General features: G+C 50.3%; 1 protein-coding gene across 2 annotated transcripts; it reads left to right on the top strand.

Annotated features, from left to right (window-relative positions):
- The first annotated feature begins 571 nt into the window (after positions 1–571).
- On the top strand, positions 572–13,836 carry KCNA3 (potassium voltage-gated channel subfamily A member 3). 2 transcript variants are annotated; one of them, XM_083878371.1, is made up of 3 exons: positions 572–2,693; positions 3,190–3,904; positions 12,007–13,836. In XM_083878371.1, exon 1 carries the CDS (start codon positions 607–609, stop codon positions 2,389–2,391), a length of 1,785 nt encoding a protein of 594 aa, XP_083734497.1. In that variant the 5' UTR covers positions 572–606; the 3' UTR covers positions 2,392–2,693; positions 3,190–3,904; positions 12,007–13,836. The 2 variants fall into 2 exon arrangements, with proteins under 2 accessions (XP_083734497.1, XP_083734496.1); XM_083878370.1 differs by having other exon boundaries at positions 572–3,904.
- Positions 13,837–14,920: the final 1,084 nt, after the last annotated feature.

Below are 14,920 nucleotides of genomic sequence, written 5' to 3'. Positions count from 1 at the left end.
CAGAGGAAAACAATCCCCAGCCTAACCCAGACGCTGATTCAAAACAACTGTTGGTTCTGGCCACGCTGTCTGCGCTTCCCACTGCCCACAGCCTCCACCCAACAGGCAACCCCCAAAATTCACACTCAAAATTGCATTTCACCTGGGGAAAAGGGCAGAAAAAACTCTTTCTAGGCGGCGGTTCTGCTAGGAAAAACCCTTCTCTCTGCTTGTAGATCAGTGAACAGCAAAGGATGCTCCCGGGGGGGAGAGTGAAGCCCCTGGGCGCTGCCTGGGGGATGGATGGGGCAGGGCAGGGCAGGGCAGGGCAGGGGGTACCCGAAGCCGCCGGGGGGCTGCGGGGCAGGGCCGGGGGGTGTCTCCGGCAGCGCTGACTGAGTGAGGCGGTGCCAGGGCTGGGGGCGGATTTTTTGAGAAGCCTCAGCTCTTCTTCTTCAGAGCAGCGGCAGCCGCTGGAGGAGTTGGGCGGCTGTTGCTCCCTCTCCTGCCCGGAGGAGGAGGAAGGGGAGGAAGAAGAGGAAGAAGAGGAAGAAAAGGCTTCGCCTGCCGCCTCTCCTATCCCCCCCCCTATTCCCCTCCCCTTTCCCCCTTCCGCCCCACACCTTTATGGACGAGCGGCGGAGCTTGCTGTACTCTCCGGCCGCCTCCTCGTCGGGCCGGCAGCCTCGGGGCGGGTCGAGCAGCAGCCACCACAACCTGGGCTACACCGACCCACCGCCCCCTGCCGCCCCCCAGCCGCAGCAGCAGCAGCAGGAGGAAGAAGAGGGAGAAGAAGAAGGGAGGGAGGAAGGCATCAGCAGCATGACCGTGGTGGGAGGTGGAGGAGGAGGAGGAGGAGGAGGAGGAGGAGAGCCTCTGCTGGAGGAAGCTCAGCATCCCCCCGCACTGGATCGCTATGAGCAGCCCCCAGTCCCAGCCGTGCCCTCCGGGCAGCCCGAGGGCTCTGGGGGAGAACAACACGAGTGCTGTGAGCGCGTGGTCATCAACATCTCCGGGCTGCGCTTCGAGACCCAGCTCAAAACCCTGGCTCAGTTCCCCGAGACGCTGCTGGGGGACCCCCGGAAAAGGATGCGTTATTTCGACCCCCTCCGCAATGAGTATTTTTTTGACCGTAACCGGCCCAGCTTCGACGCCATCCTCTACTATTACCAGTCGGGCGGGAGGATCCGGCGTCCCGTCAATGTCCCCATCGATATCTTCTCCGAGGAGATCCGTTTCTACCAGCTGGGAGAGGAGGCCATGGAGAAGTTTCGGGAGGATGAGGGTTTCATCCGGGAGGAGCAGCGGCCGCTCCCCGAGAAGGAGTTTCAGCGCCAGGTGTGGCTCCTCTTTGAGTATCCCGAGAGCTCCGGGCCGGCCCGAGGCATTGCCATTGTCTCTGTCCTGGTCATCCTTATCTCTATTGTCATCTTCTGTCTGGAGACTCTGCCTGAATTCAGGGATGACCATGACTATGAGGGAACTGGGGGGACCTTTGGGACAGGCAGTGGTCCTCTCCCACCCGACGTCTTCACCAACTCCTCATCCTCGGCTCCTTCCATGGTGTCGTCCTTCACCGACCCTTTCTTTGTGGTGGAGACTTTGTGCATCATCTGGTTCTCCTTCGAGCTGCTGGTCCGTTTCTTCGCCTGCCCCAGCAAGGCCACCTTCTCCAAGAACATCATGAACATCATTGACATCGTGGCCATCATCCCCTACTTCATCACGCTGGGCACGGAGCTGGCCGAGCGGCAAGGCAACGGCCAGCAGGCCATGTCCTTGGCCATCCTCAGAGTCATCCGCCTCGTCAGGGTCTTCCGCATCTTCAAACTCTCCCGCCACTCCAAGGGGCTGCAGATCCTGGGCCAGACCCTCAAGGCCAGCATGAGGGAGCTGGGCCTGCTCATCTTCTTCCTCTTCATCGGCGTCATCCTCTTCTCCAGCGCCGTTTACTTCGCCGAAGCCGACGACCCCAGCTCGGGGTTCAGTAGCATCCCTGACGCCTTTTGGTGGGCCGTGGTCACCATGACCACCGTGGGCTACGGGGACATGCACCCCATCACCATTGGGGGCAAAATTGTGGGCTCCTTGTGCGCCATCGCGGGCGTGCTGACCATCGCCCTGCCCGTGCCCGTCATCGTCTCCAATTTCAACTATTTCTACCACCGCGAGACGGAGGGTGAGGAACAAGCCCAGTACATGCACGTCGGGAGCTGCCAGCACCTCTCGTCCAGCGAGGAGATGAAGAAGGCTCGCAGCAATTCCACCCTCAGCAAGTCCGAGTACATGGTGATAGAGGAAGGGGGGATGAACCACAGTGCATTCAAACAGGCTGCCTTCAAAGCAGGCAACTGCACCACCACAAACAATCCCAACTGTGTGAACATCAAAAAGATCTTTACGGATGTTTAAAAACGAAACCCAAAGCAAACGGACGGCGGCGGAATCTTGAGGATGTGGTGAAACGATACCAATAATAATAATAATAATACCAATAATAATAATAATAATGCAAAGTGACTGTGTGTCGGTGTTGTGTGGAACATGCACCATCGTCGGTCTGTGTGTGCCCTCGTTTTTATACCTTTATTTTTTTAGATCCTTCCTTTCTAAAGATCCAAAAGCTAAAAGGATTTAAAATTCTCTGAAGAAGAGGACAGCTAAAGGGTAAAGAGAAGGAGGATGAAGACAAACCACACTCACTGTCGAAACAGGTGTTTGTTCTGCAACGTGTTGCGGGGCTGCTTTGCTTTTCGGGCTTTTTGGGGAACCTCCTGCTTTGCTCCCGAATTTCCCCCTCTTTCCCTAAGGGCGGTGTGTAGCCACTCTCCCTTCCAGCACATAAGGTAACTTGTTGGATTAACAAACCCCGACTGGGTGGAGGAATGAGGGAAACATGAGGCAGAGCGTACTGGGAGGGGGCTGGGAGGAAATAACCATTTAATTCTGCAGAGAGTCTCTGTTACCACATCGTTAAATGATGTTTAATATTGAAACATGTGATGTGCCATTACGGGCACATCCCAGATTCCCTTTTTCCCCCCACCATTAGATCATTTATGAAATTCTAATCTGGTCAGAGACCAAGTGCAATCAATGCTGATTTAAACAGAAAAAAAAAAAAAATTAAAAAAATCCCCTAAGCCTTCGTTTTCTATTCTGAATTCCCTTCCCCTGTAACCTGACGGAATTATTTCCTCCAATGTCAAGTTTGTGGCTGTGCAGAAGGGACGGGAGGAGGGAGAGGAGAGGCAGCCTGGAATGTTTTCAGCACAGGGAGCGATGTCTGCACGGGGAGCAGGATCCACCACGGGCTGGGAGCCTCCAATCCACCCAGCTGGGAGACAAAGGGATATTTCCTCCTCTTTTTGCAACGCCTTTGGAAGAGCTTTATCACCAGAAGATTAAAGCGGCGAACACGCCTTCCAGCGGAAGTCACTAATTCCGACCGGAGTGATGCAGTTGCCATGGTGACCACGGTTTCCTGGGAAACCCCCAAAGGTTGTCATGGCATCCCTTCTCCCATCCCCCTTGGTCCTCGCTCTTCCCGCAAAAAAAGCTTTTTCCAGATGGTTCCAGCTCTTCCATCCCACAAGACGTCGTGTTTTTGCGCCCCATTCCCGGTTCCTGCCCCGCTGCTCCTCCCGTGTGCCCAACAAAACATCCACAGGCAATAAACACCTCCAGATCCACCTGTCCCTCACCTTGGCAGTGAAATCTGGGCATGGAGGTTCATCCTGCTCCACCGAGAACGACCCCAAACCCAATGGGAAGTGGCACCGAGCAGCTGATGGGAAGCTTGGCCTGGGGGAACCTCTGTGAAAACGGTAAAGAACAGAATTGAAAAATAACCAAAAAAAAATCCCACCGGGAAAAATCATCTTCACGTCTGTGCCAGGGGCCACGGGACATCTGATGGGATCAGGTGAGCTTTGCTTTCAGTGGAGTCATAATGTTGGTTTTTTTGACAAAACCCCATGTTTTCCAATGCTTACTTTGATTCTCCAGCTGATCCTGACGCTCTCGGGTATTTTTATACACGTTAGATAAAGTGGGATCATATCCCGTAGCTCCTCTGATTGTATTTGCTTTTTTAGTGCTGTGGGAGGAAAACCCTGCTGCTTCTCTGCAGCTGGATTGCTTCACTCCTGTGCTAAAAAAAGGTGATTTCAGTGGTTCAGTGCTCCCATCCAGCCCCTGCCATCGACACAGGCCAAAAGCAGCTTGGCCTCGAGAGCTTTGGCTCCAGCTCTACTCAGTTTTGCTGGGTTTTTGGTTTTAAAAAAAAGCCAAATTCCTCTGAGGTAGCACATGGAACAGGGATGCTGTTAAATACTTACAGCAAAGAGAAATTTGGCCCCAACTTGTGCAAGCCACACCTTTCCCAAGGCTGTGGAGAGGGGACCTTGTCCTGAGAGACGCCAGCTGTGCCAAAATTGGAGTTTAGCTGGGATTTTTCCCAGATTCAGAAGGATATGGATGGTTTGTAGCATCTTCCCTTAGCCACAGTCAAAAAGCCCAAAAAAACCACATCAGAATCCCTCCTTGGCTGTTGGGGTGTGATGGTTTTATTGGAGCTACCAGAGTTTTCATCAGCTGAGATGATCTTCCTTAGGGAGATGCTTTGAAACATCATGGGAAATTACAAACCTGAGATTCCCTGTCCAGGATAACTGGGATTCCTTGTCTGGGATAACTGGGATTCCTTGTCTGGGATAACTGGGATTCCTTGTCTGGGATAACTGGGAACACCTCAGTGAGCCTTTTCCTCAGGCTGCCACTGGGCTGAAATGTCATTGCTGCCTACGAGCTCTCACTTTTTTATTGTTTTTTCTCTTTTATTTTTATTTAAATTTTATTGTTATTAAAACCTGTTCGTAAAAGGAGGGTTTGAGTTTAAGAGCAGAGAAAACATCTCACTCAGGAGAGTTTGCAGATGAGTTCTGGGTTGGTGATTTCCCCGTGGCAGCTGCACAGGGTACAGAAACCACACGTTCTCCTGGAAACGGCACAGAACAATTTTCAGTTTCTCTGTCATCTAAAATAAGCAGAGACCTTGCAGGTTGTTGGTTTGTTTTCCTGACTCCTCCCTGCCCGGTTTTGTAGGGGCAGAGTAGTTTCAACGGGGTTTTATTGGCAGTAAAAGATCTTTATGGGAGAGATGATAAGGAAACCACTTCAGCCACTGGGGTGAAAGGCAGTTTGGCTCTGGGAGAATTCCAGAATGGTTTGGGTGGGAAGAGACCATGAGGATCATCCAGTCCCACCCCTGCCATGGGCAGGGACACCTTCCACTATCCCAGGCTGCTCCAAGCCCTGTCCAACCTGGCCTTGGACACTTCCAGGGCTGGGGCAGCCACAGCTGCTCTGGACAACCAAAATCTGACCTAAATTTCCCCTTTTTTCACGTTCAGAAAAACAGTTTTTAGTGCTGAGTGGTATCACTGAAAGACAAAAATTCACTGCTGCTCTGTCTTTTAGATACACCCCAAAAAGTGGAAAACTGGGAAGGGGAAAACTGGGAAGTGGAAAACTGGGAATATCCTTTGGCTGTTCTGCCCTCTCTGCATCTTCCCTCTCTGCTGTCTCAGGGTTCCATTCACTGAGAGAAACACCCGTGGAAGGTGTCCCATGGGAGGGAGCTGGGACTGGATGCTCTTTAAGATCCTTTCCAACCCAAACCACTCAGCGACTCTGATAAATAAATACCTTCTGTTCCGTGCTCTGACTGCTCCGCTGCTGCAGATGTTGTGCCAGGAATTGGAGAGAGATCCCTGAAACCCCGGGCTCTGCACAGCCAGCTGTTAAATTTAAGTGGCTCTGCTCTCCTGCTGTGTCAGGACAAGGCAGGGTTTCAGGGGAGTTACAGAGAAGCCTTGGCTGTCCCTAATGTGCTTAGAGGGGCAGGATTATGGGATTAGCATCAGCCCAGCCGCTGTCTGCGAGGCAAAGGGCTCAGCTTATTACATTCAGTGGGGAAAAGGGCATCACCAGGAGCTGGGCTGGTGTTTCCCAGCACCCCAAGGGCAGGAGGGCAGGGTTCCTGCAGCTCTGGGCAATAATCCCAGCGTGGTCTGCACTGCCACGTCCTCCCCGTGGAGACCAGAGAGACACAGTGACACTGAAGGATGGGAGAGCTGCCTCCGTGGATGCCTCCAGTTTATCAGAGTCGCAGAAAGGTTCAGGTTGAAAACAACCCTAAAGAACATCTTGTTCCAACCCCCACATGGGTGCTGCAGAGCCTTGTGCCTCCTGTTTTCTCTTCTCACAGCCTTTCCTTTCCCTCTGTGTAGAAGCATCCATGGTTTACAGGGAGAAGGAACTCTGCAGAGCTGAGATATTCTAGAATGTGTGGTTTTATTGCAAGGGTGGTGGGTAGAAAGGGCTTTGCCTTCAGCCACCAGCCTGGGCTGGAGGGAACCCCAAAGAGAGAGGGAGAGAGAGAGGGTGTGGGGTAAGAAGAGGGGAGTGAGAGAGCAAGGGGCAGGGTCAGAGTGCAGGGGGAAGAGAGCAGAGGTGAGAGCAGGGAAAGGAGAGCGAGGTCTTGGTTCCAATCCATTCTATCTCCTTTTGTGATGAATATTCTAATTTACAGTGACCAACCAGTACAAGACACAAAATCCTATAGAATCTCCACACAGCCTATAAGAACTACTACATTACCACACTGTGTTATATTTTAAACTCTAAAAACTCCTCTTTAGACTTTTCTGTTTTGCTACATTGACCTTTGGGTCCCTCAGCCAGCAGAAAGGTCTTGTTCAATCCAAAGGGATTCTCCTCCAGCTGCCCAGGCTGTTGTCTTCAGGTTATAGAGTGACTAAGACTCGGTGTCCTACAACTCAAATTAAGCTTCCATTTCTATTTCAATTACAGGTTTCATATTTTCAGAATCTTTTGCTAAGCAATCATATTTATAAGGTTTCCCTGATTCATCTTCCCCAACACCTCTGTCTGTATTTCAGGTCCTGTTCCCCTCATTCAACCCTGGATTCCACCTCGAAACACATCCTTGGCCACAACCCCGTTCCTTCCACTCTGTACTTTGACACCATCACCTTTTTCTCCTGCTTCTTTACCCTCTTTTCCGTGTGTTTTCAGGCCTGAACTCCTTCAAAAGGTCCTGTTGTTCTCCAGCACAATAGATGCCCTTTGGGTGCTTGGGGTGGCCTGAGCAGAGCAGAATCCATCCCACCCCTGGTGTGGACACAGACAAGGGCTGGGATATCTCTTTCTTCCGGGAGGGTTAAATTTCTTCCCGGCCAATTGTTCCCGCTCCATCCCTTGACAAAAGAAGTGGTTTTGTTTTTTTAATCCCTGGTTTATGGACAATTAAGCAGCAGCAAAGGGCAGACAAGTGGTTTTTTTTCCCCCAGCAGGATGGAAGGAGCCAAGCGGGGTCACTGATCCTGCAGGGATGTAGAGCAAGGAAAGGGTGTACAGGGAGCGTTGTGTGTAAAATCTGTTTAATTGTGTAGTTTGGAGCCCTCTCCTGCCAAGCTTTTAAAATATGCATATCCTGGTTGTGAGCACACGGAGGCTCCACCGCCGCCGGAGGGAAGCAGGGCTCGGTTTTCCCTGGGTTTTAAAATGCTTCAGCAAAACTGAGAGTGTAAACAGGCAAATGGGGTTTAACTGTGCCTTGTTTTGCCCCTCAGTCTCAGTTTTCTGTGTGTGCCTGGAAGGAGAGCTCAGTGCCCCTGTGGGAGCAGGGAGATAAGGGATTTCTGGATATTCTGTGATCCCTGGAGAGCTTCCCCAGCCCCAGGGGATCCCTCCAGAGCAGCCCCAGCCCCAGAGGATCCCTCCAGAGCAGCCCCAGCCCCATCTCCCAGCTCTTGCTCCAGGCAGAGCTCTCCTGGCTCTGCTGTGGTTCAGCCTGGGATACAATTGAGACCTTTCACTCAGTCCTTGGCTCCCTGACAGGCTGATGGGTGTCCCTGTCCCAGGGGTGTCCCTGTCCCAGGGGTGTCCCTGTCCCAGGGGTGTTTGTCCCCCTGACACCCCTGTTGTGTTGGCTGCTCCATGCTGGGAAGGCCTCATGGCTCCTGCTCTCTGTCACTCAGCAAATCCCAGATTTTGCTCCAGAAAACCATCCTGTGAGTAGAAGAGGGATGTGTGTGTAGGGTCCTGCACCACCCTCACAGCTTTTATCCCCTTTATCCCCATTTCTGGCAAAACCCAGCCACAAACACAAACCCCATGAGCCTCTCTCTGTGCTTCTCCTTCCACCATTAACGTGCTGCTCTGACACCCACAGGGTTCAGGCTCTGCCTGTGTCTCATCACTGAATTTTTTAGTGCTGAGGATGCTCAGCAGCAGGGCAGGGAAACCTCCCTGCACGAACATCCCCGCGGGGCACCGTCACTTCTCTCCTCCTGATGAACCACGACACGCTCAAATAAATCAGAACATGTCTCCCATCTCCTTCAGCTTCTCACTGGAGTCAGGAGTAGCTGGGATGTTCCCTGGTCACTGCAGCAGCAGCTTTTCCCTGGTGTGTCTCTGCACACTCATTGTGAGACCCCCCGGCTCAGCCTCACCGACTGGGTTTGTTTGGGAATGATTCATTTCCTTCAGATTTGTGATTTCTGAGTGTGGTAAAGCTCTCTGTTGCTTTGCTCCAGTGGTTGCAATTTCATTTTCAGCATCTCTGAACACCCTGGATGGGGGGGCTGGGGTTGGATTGTGGTTTTGGGGAAGATGAGCCTGTTTTTCCCTCTCTCTGCTCACCCCAGCAAAGCTGAAAAGTGCAGTCAGGTTTATTTTGAGGCTGACCAGCACTGCTGCTTGTAGTAACATCTGTGGAGGGCAGGGAGAAGGAACTCTGCAGAGCTGAGATATCCTAGAAACTTGTGGGTTTATTGCAAGGGTTGTGGGTAAAAAGGGCTTTGCCTTCAGCCACCAGCCTGGGCTGGAGGGAAACCCAAAGAGAGAGGGAGAGAGAGGGGGTGAGGGGAGGGAGGTAAAAAGCTAAGAGGGGTAAGAGAGGTGGGAGTAAGAGAGGTAAGACCTTGTTCCAATCCATTCCATCTCCTTTTGTGTTGAATATTCTAATTTACAGTGACCAACCGGCACGAGATACAAACCCTACAGACTTTGCCTGCAGCCCATGAGAACTGCTCTATCACCACATCATCCTGTATTCTAAACTCTAAAGAGACTTTTCTTGTCCACCTTTTCCCTGATGCCTTGGCAGGGTGGAGAGGGGCTGCACCCTTGGGGTCCTTTTGTTTTCTGTCCTTCCACCCATCTCCAGCTCATCCCCGTCTTCCTGCCTGCCATGATCACATCTCAGAGCTGAAATTCATTTCTATTTACTCACAGCTTTTACATCTCCAGTATTTCTTACCAGACAATCATATCCATAAGCCCTTCCTGTCCCACCTTTCCCAGCAGGACATTTCCTGTGAATTTGGCTTTATTGCTCCATTTTTTTGACCAAACAGCCACACAATTCCCTTGCAGGAGAGCTTGACACAAGCACCTTTATCAGCCAAGTGTGGGACTCATCCAGAGATATCAATTAATTTGATAAGATCTGTTTTCTTAACAGAAACCCTGTGTTGATTGGCATTAATTAAATCTTCTTTAATTCTGTATTAAGACTCTCAGCCATCCCAGAATGTTGTTTGGGATCAGAGATGGATGGCCAGACCCATCCTTTTTGCAGGTCACTTTGTTTATCCCTTAAAAATCTGTCCCAAAACAGGAGCTGGGAAGGACCCAGGAGATGCTCAGCACTTGCCCTCCCAGGAGCTGTTTTGCCAGCTCTGAGTGTTTGGATAGAAGTTATTTGACTCAGTCAATTTAAAAACATCTAATTTTTACAGCTGCTATTTCATATCCTCTATTTCTCTTGGGATGGAGAGGATTTCCTCACCCCTGGACAATGGAAAGACATCTGGATCCCTTCAGGAGCTGGAGCAGCAATAGCTCCTGAATGCTCCTCACTCCCAGTGCTGTTCTCACTGGATCCAGAGAAATAACACCATTATTGGGCTGAGGGTTTGGCATTTCTCTCTTCCCTGGCAGGGAAACAGCTTGGAAAGGCTCCAGGGTACCCCAAAGCCCTGGATTATTTGCCTGGTGGGAATTAAAATCGTTATTTACCCCAACTCCACCATCACCTTCTTGCCCAGTGGCATTTCCTGGGCTGAAGGTGCTGTTTGGGTGGAATTTGTGTATTTATTTATTTACTGAGTGTGTAATGCTCCAGTGATCCTCAGGGATCCTGGCAGCCTGGAGCCCTTCCCGGCTGGCAGGTGGGAGGGGTTTAATCCCCCAGCAAACCCAGACCAATAAACAGAAAACCCTGTGAGCTGTAAGCCCAGGAATGGTCCTGCTGGCACTTCAGGATAAGCTGGTGCTTGAGCAAGTGCCTGGGCTGAGATCCTTGCTCGGAGCTCTGAGCCCCTCTGGAAGCTCATTTCCCCAAAGCTGCACTGCCTCGCCAGGGGATCTTTGCTCCTGGCAGGAATTCCCATCTCTTTCCTTTCTCTGCTGGGTTTTAGCATCATTCCTACATCCTCATCATCCCTGCAGATGCATCCTCAGTATTCCCATATCATCATCATCCCTGCATCTTCATCATCCCTGCAACTTCATCTCTGCAATTTCATCATCCCTGCAACTTCATCACGGCTGCATCTTCATCCCTGCACCATTGCCATCCCTACATCCCCATCATCCCTGCAACCTCATCATCCCTACAACTTCATCCCTGCAGCTTCATCATCCCTGCAAATGCATCCCCATCATCCCTGCACCATTGCCATCCCTACATCCCCATCATCCCTGTAAATGCATCCCCATCATCTCTGCAACCTCGTCATCCCTACAACTTCATCCCTGCAATTTCATAGCTGCAACATTGTTCTCCCTGCAGCTTTATCATCCCTGCAATGCCATCAGCCCTGCACCATCATTATCCCTGCAACATTTTTCCTGCATCTCCATCAGCCCTGCAACATCTTCCCTGCATCCCCGTTATCTCTGCAATATCTTCCCTGCATCTCCACTATCCCTGCAACATCTTCCCTGAGTGTCCTCATCATCCCTTCATCCTCGTTATTCCTGTAACTTCATTCCCTCACCCTCACTATTCCTGCAACTTCATCCCTGCAACATCTCCATCCCTCCATCCTGATCCCTGCAGGATCCAGAGCAGGGTCTCTCCCTCCTCAGTGCGTGGATCCCACCTGGCTTATCTCCATCCTGCCTCTCGCTTTGGGGGCAAACAGGTTGATTTTTGGGGCTGAGCTGGGGCCAGGCAGGTCCTGGTGCCTCAGGCTGGGCTCTGAGCTGTGATTTTTTTTTTTTTTTTTTTTTGGAAGATGAGAGGGATAAAAACAATCCTGTGAAATTTCTAGAAATTCCAGTGTCTCAAAGACAGAGCAGAGCATTTCCCTGTATTAAAGCAGGAGTCAGTCCCTTGAGTGAAGAGCTGTGGATGCAATTCTGGCACTGCAGAAATTAGGGGATTTTTTTGTCTCCCTTTCTAGGCACCCCCATCCCCACATCAAAATGGGATTTTGGGTTTGTGCTCTTTGTGAAAATAACTCCACAATCCAAGTTTTGGGAGTGGGATCAGCTCTGGCTCCTCCCATCACCTGGACTGGATTTATAAAATCAACCAGTTGCTCAATATTTCATGAGTTACGTCAGGTCAGAACAAACCCTGCTTGATTAAGATAAAAAATGAGGAAAACCCACTTGGCACTAATTATTCTGGGTTTGGAACTTGCCGTTAATGTGAGATAACAGTTAATAACCAGAATATATTTAATGAATCTTTTTCCTATCTTTAGCTCACTTTAGACTGTGTGGCATCTAGTCCATTAAATTAGTGCATTAATTAGAAAATTTTCATTTTTCATTCGGGGGAAATGGAGTTGAGGATTTGTCAGGGGGGACCATTGTGCAACTTCTCTTCCACTTTATTTGAAAAAAAAAAAAAACAACAAAAAAACCTGTTCTTGTTTTCCAAATCTGTGCATAAAAATGATTCTTTGCTTTGCCCAACAGATCACAGAAGAAGTTTTGAAATGAAGACATTCAGGACTGTGTTGAGAAATAAAACATCTCCAAGGAAAGGACAAAAACATCCCCAACACAGTGACCGACGCAGAGGGCCTGTCCTCCCCAGCCAAACCCAGTCCACATTTCATATATATATATATATTTATACATGGAATATTTCCCACTTTATCTGTGTTTTCTAACAAGTGCATTATGTAGAGGGGAACATCTTTGGAGCCAGATTATCTTCCACTCATGTGCAATATAACGAGACTGAGCAAAGCCAGGAAAAAGGAGGAGGAGGAGAGGTGGAAGTCACTTGGACATTATTTCAGTCATTTTTAAAAAATATTATTTAAAAAAACAAACAAAACAAAACAAAAAAAAACCTCACGAAAGATGAAGCAACCAGAAAGGAAATGTTAAGCAGAGCTGCTAAAACTCAGCCCAAGTGTTTTGCTCGGGGTGGGAGGGAGTGGGGGGAAAATTCAGTTGCTGTCGCTGTTCCCTGGCAAAGGCCACGGGCTGTTCTCAGCTCTTCCGAGTCATTCCTGTTCCATTTTTCTCACTTTCCTGGAAATGCCCTTTATAAGTAGCTCTGTGCTGTACCAAAGGCTGTGATTTGCTTTAAATCCTTATTTAGAAAGAGACATCTCTGCTGGTGCTGAGGAAAAGGGTGTGGAACAGCTGTGCCTTGCTACCACCATCACCCCACGAAAAAAACAAAGGACAAATTGAATTTCCAGCGTGGAAAAGGCCTAAAAAACCCAATTTTTGGCTGACCATGTTCCTGCTTCGTTTTGTGAGAACATCTCTGCCTTGTCTGCACTTCCACAGTACCCCAGCCTTGTGGGAATATTGCCTTGCTAATTCTGTAATAATCAGGAATTCCATCCCTCCTTTGCTGTTTCATTTTGCACATTGAGGTTTTTGGTGGCAGGTTCAGAGCTGTGGGTTGCCCAGACTGGGCTGGGAAGCTCTTAAAGCTGGGCTTTCTCCAACCTCACTGTGTTTCCTGGGACTGCAGGGATCAATATTGTATCCTGGTGCCATGAGATGAATGGTGTGCAAAGGGAGAAATGATGTGCAGAGGGAGAAATGATGTGCAAAGGGAGAAATGATGTGCAAAGGGACAAATGCAGATGCCAGAGGGGCTGATGGTCTCCTCCTGCTTCTGGTTCCCCTTTTTCCTCCTCCCCAGCTTCATCCACCTTCTCCTGCTGCCTCCATCCCAGCTTGGAGACTGAAACCCTCCCAGCACAGCCTCCATGGGAGGAGCAGAGTGAAACTTGGGACAGTGTTGGATTTAAGGGTGAAAATTCTGTTGGAGGGACTCAGATGAGCACAGGAACCTCTTTGTCTGCATTGCAATAATTCCCTGGGAATGGTTTGGGAATGTTAATTTGGGCTGGAGCTTCCTCTGAAGCAGAGGCTGATTGAGGGGAGGTAACAGGAACTGAAATAATTGTGTGTGAAACAACAGCCCCTTGAGCTGCTGCTGCTGATTGATTGTCTTTGGTGTCCAAGGACACGCCTCGAGGTACCTGGAAGGTGGAGCAGGGACCACTTTTCCAGGGGGAAGCACCAAAACCTGGATCCTTCCCCCAGTGGAGCTGTTGACCTGCATCCCACATGGACCATCCACAGGAGACACACATGGGATGCCTCGAGGGAAAATTGAGAAAATGGGAAAAACTGGGGAATACTCAAAGCAAAGCAGTTCCTGTCTTGCAGAAGAGCTTTGAAGATGAACAAAACCCCTGCACTCAAACCTCAGCTGAAATTCAGGTTGAGAAATTCCCTTAAGGTTGGAAAACGAGGTGATTGTTTCCAGGAACGCGTCGGCTTTGGTGAGGTCGCCTTTATTTTGTTTGGTTTTTTTTTAAACACAAGATAATTTCTTGGCTGGGATTCTTCCTCCTGTGCCATGGCAGGTGCACCACTGGTGGTGGAGACTTTGTTCATGGCTTGGGGAGCCCAAACACAGAAATCTCCAGGGCTCTGCACAGGTGCAGGTCAGGCAGAACAGGCTGAGAGGGCATAAAGAATCAAAAAGTGTTAAACCAAGCAGTTTCAGTCAATTTAATAATTTGGAGAATGAAGAACAAATATGGATCTGGCTCTCAGTAGGACATTGCTCCTCTTGCATTTATTCCCAGCAGGGAAGAAACCCTGTGGCCAGTGAAGCTGTGGGTAAATGGAGGAGAGAAAGGGCTGGTGCTGCTGGGACCTGGATTGGGCACATCTCCAGGGGCAGAGGGACATCGGGGACCAGGATTGCTGGAACACCACACGGAGCAGGTCCCTGAGCCCACGGAGATGAACGAGGGATGCTGAGGAATCCCAGAGGTGAAACAACCCATGGTGTGAAATCAATGCTGTGCCAAAGCTGCCGGCACAAATTAGAGCTAATTAGGGCAGTGGTTCTCATTAATGTGGTTTGGCCAAGCCCTGACTGGAGCCCAGCCCATGCTTAGTAATTCTCTAAGAAAATAGTTTCTCCCTCCTGACCCCCTGGAATCCCTGACCACTCAGAGTGACCCTTCCTTCCTTCCCTGACCCCCCTGGCTGTGGTCCAGCTGTCTCTTCCCTGAGCTGGGGGCTGTAAATTGTCTCCCCTTCCTTTGTTCTACCTCTTTCCCCCCTGGAATTTTGAAGAATAAACGCCTGGGACAAAGGGTCTCTTCTGAGATATCTCACCTCATCCTTGGTATAATTCTCTCCAAATCCTCCTGATAACTGAGCTGGCTACAGCCCCCGGGAGGAGGGCAGGAGAGTGAATTTATACAGGTGGGGAGAGGGAGTTTCTCCGTGGGATCTTCCAGCAAGTTGTTCCTCCGGCAAATCCCCGCGGTTGTGGCAGCTCCGAGTGGGAACAGCAGAGTTTGTGCCCCCAGCACAGCCAAACGTGCCCTGGGTG

The sequence above is a fragment of the Zosterops lateralis genome (genome assembly GCF_965231275.1).
Source record: "Zosterops lateralis genome assembly, chromosome: 26".
In the NCBI taxonomy this organism is placed as follows: Eukaryota; Metazoa; Chordata; class Aves; order Passeriformes; family Zosteropidae; genus Zosterops; species Zosterops lateralis.
This window is presented reverse-complemented; position numbering and strand designations above follow the sequence as displayed.

Coding starts and splice junctions, on each gene's coding strand:
- KCNA3 (XM_083878371.1), top strand. CDS start 607: ATGGACGAGCGGCGGAGCTTGCTGTACTCTCCGGCCGCCTCCTCGTCG.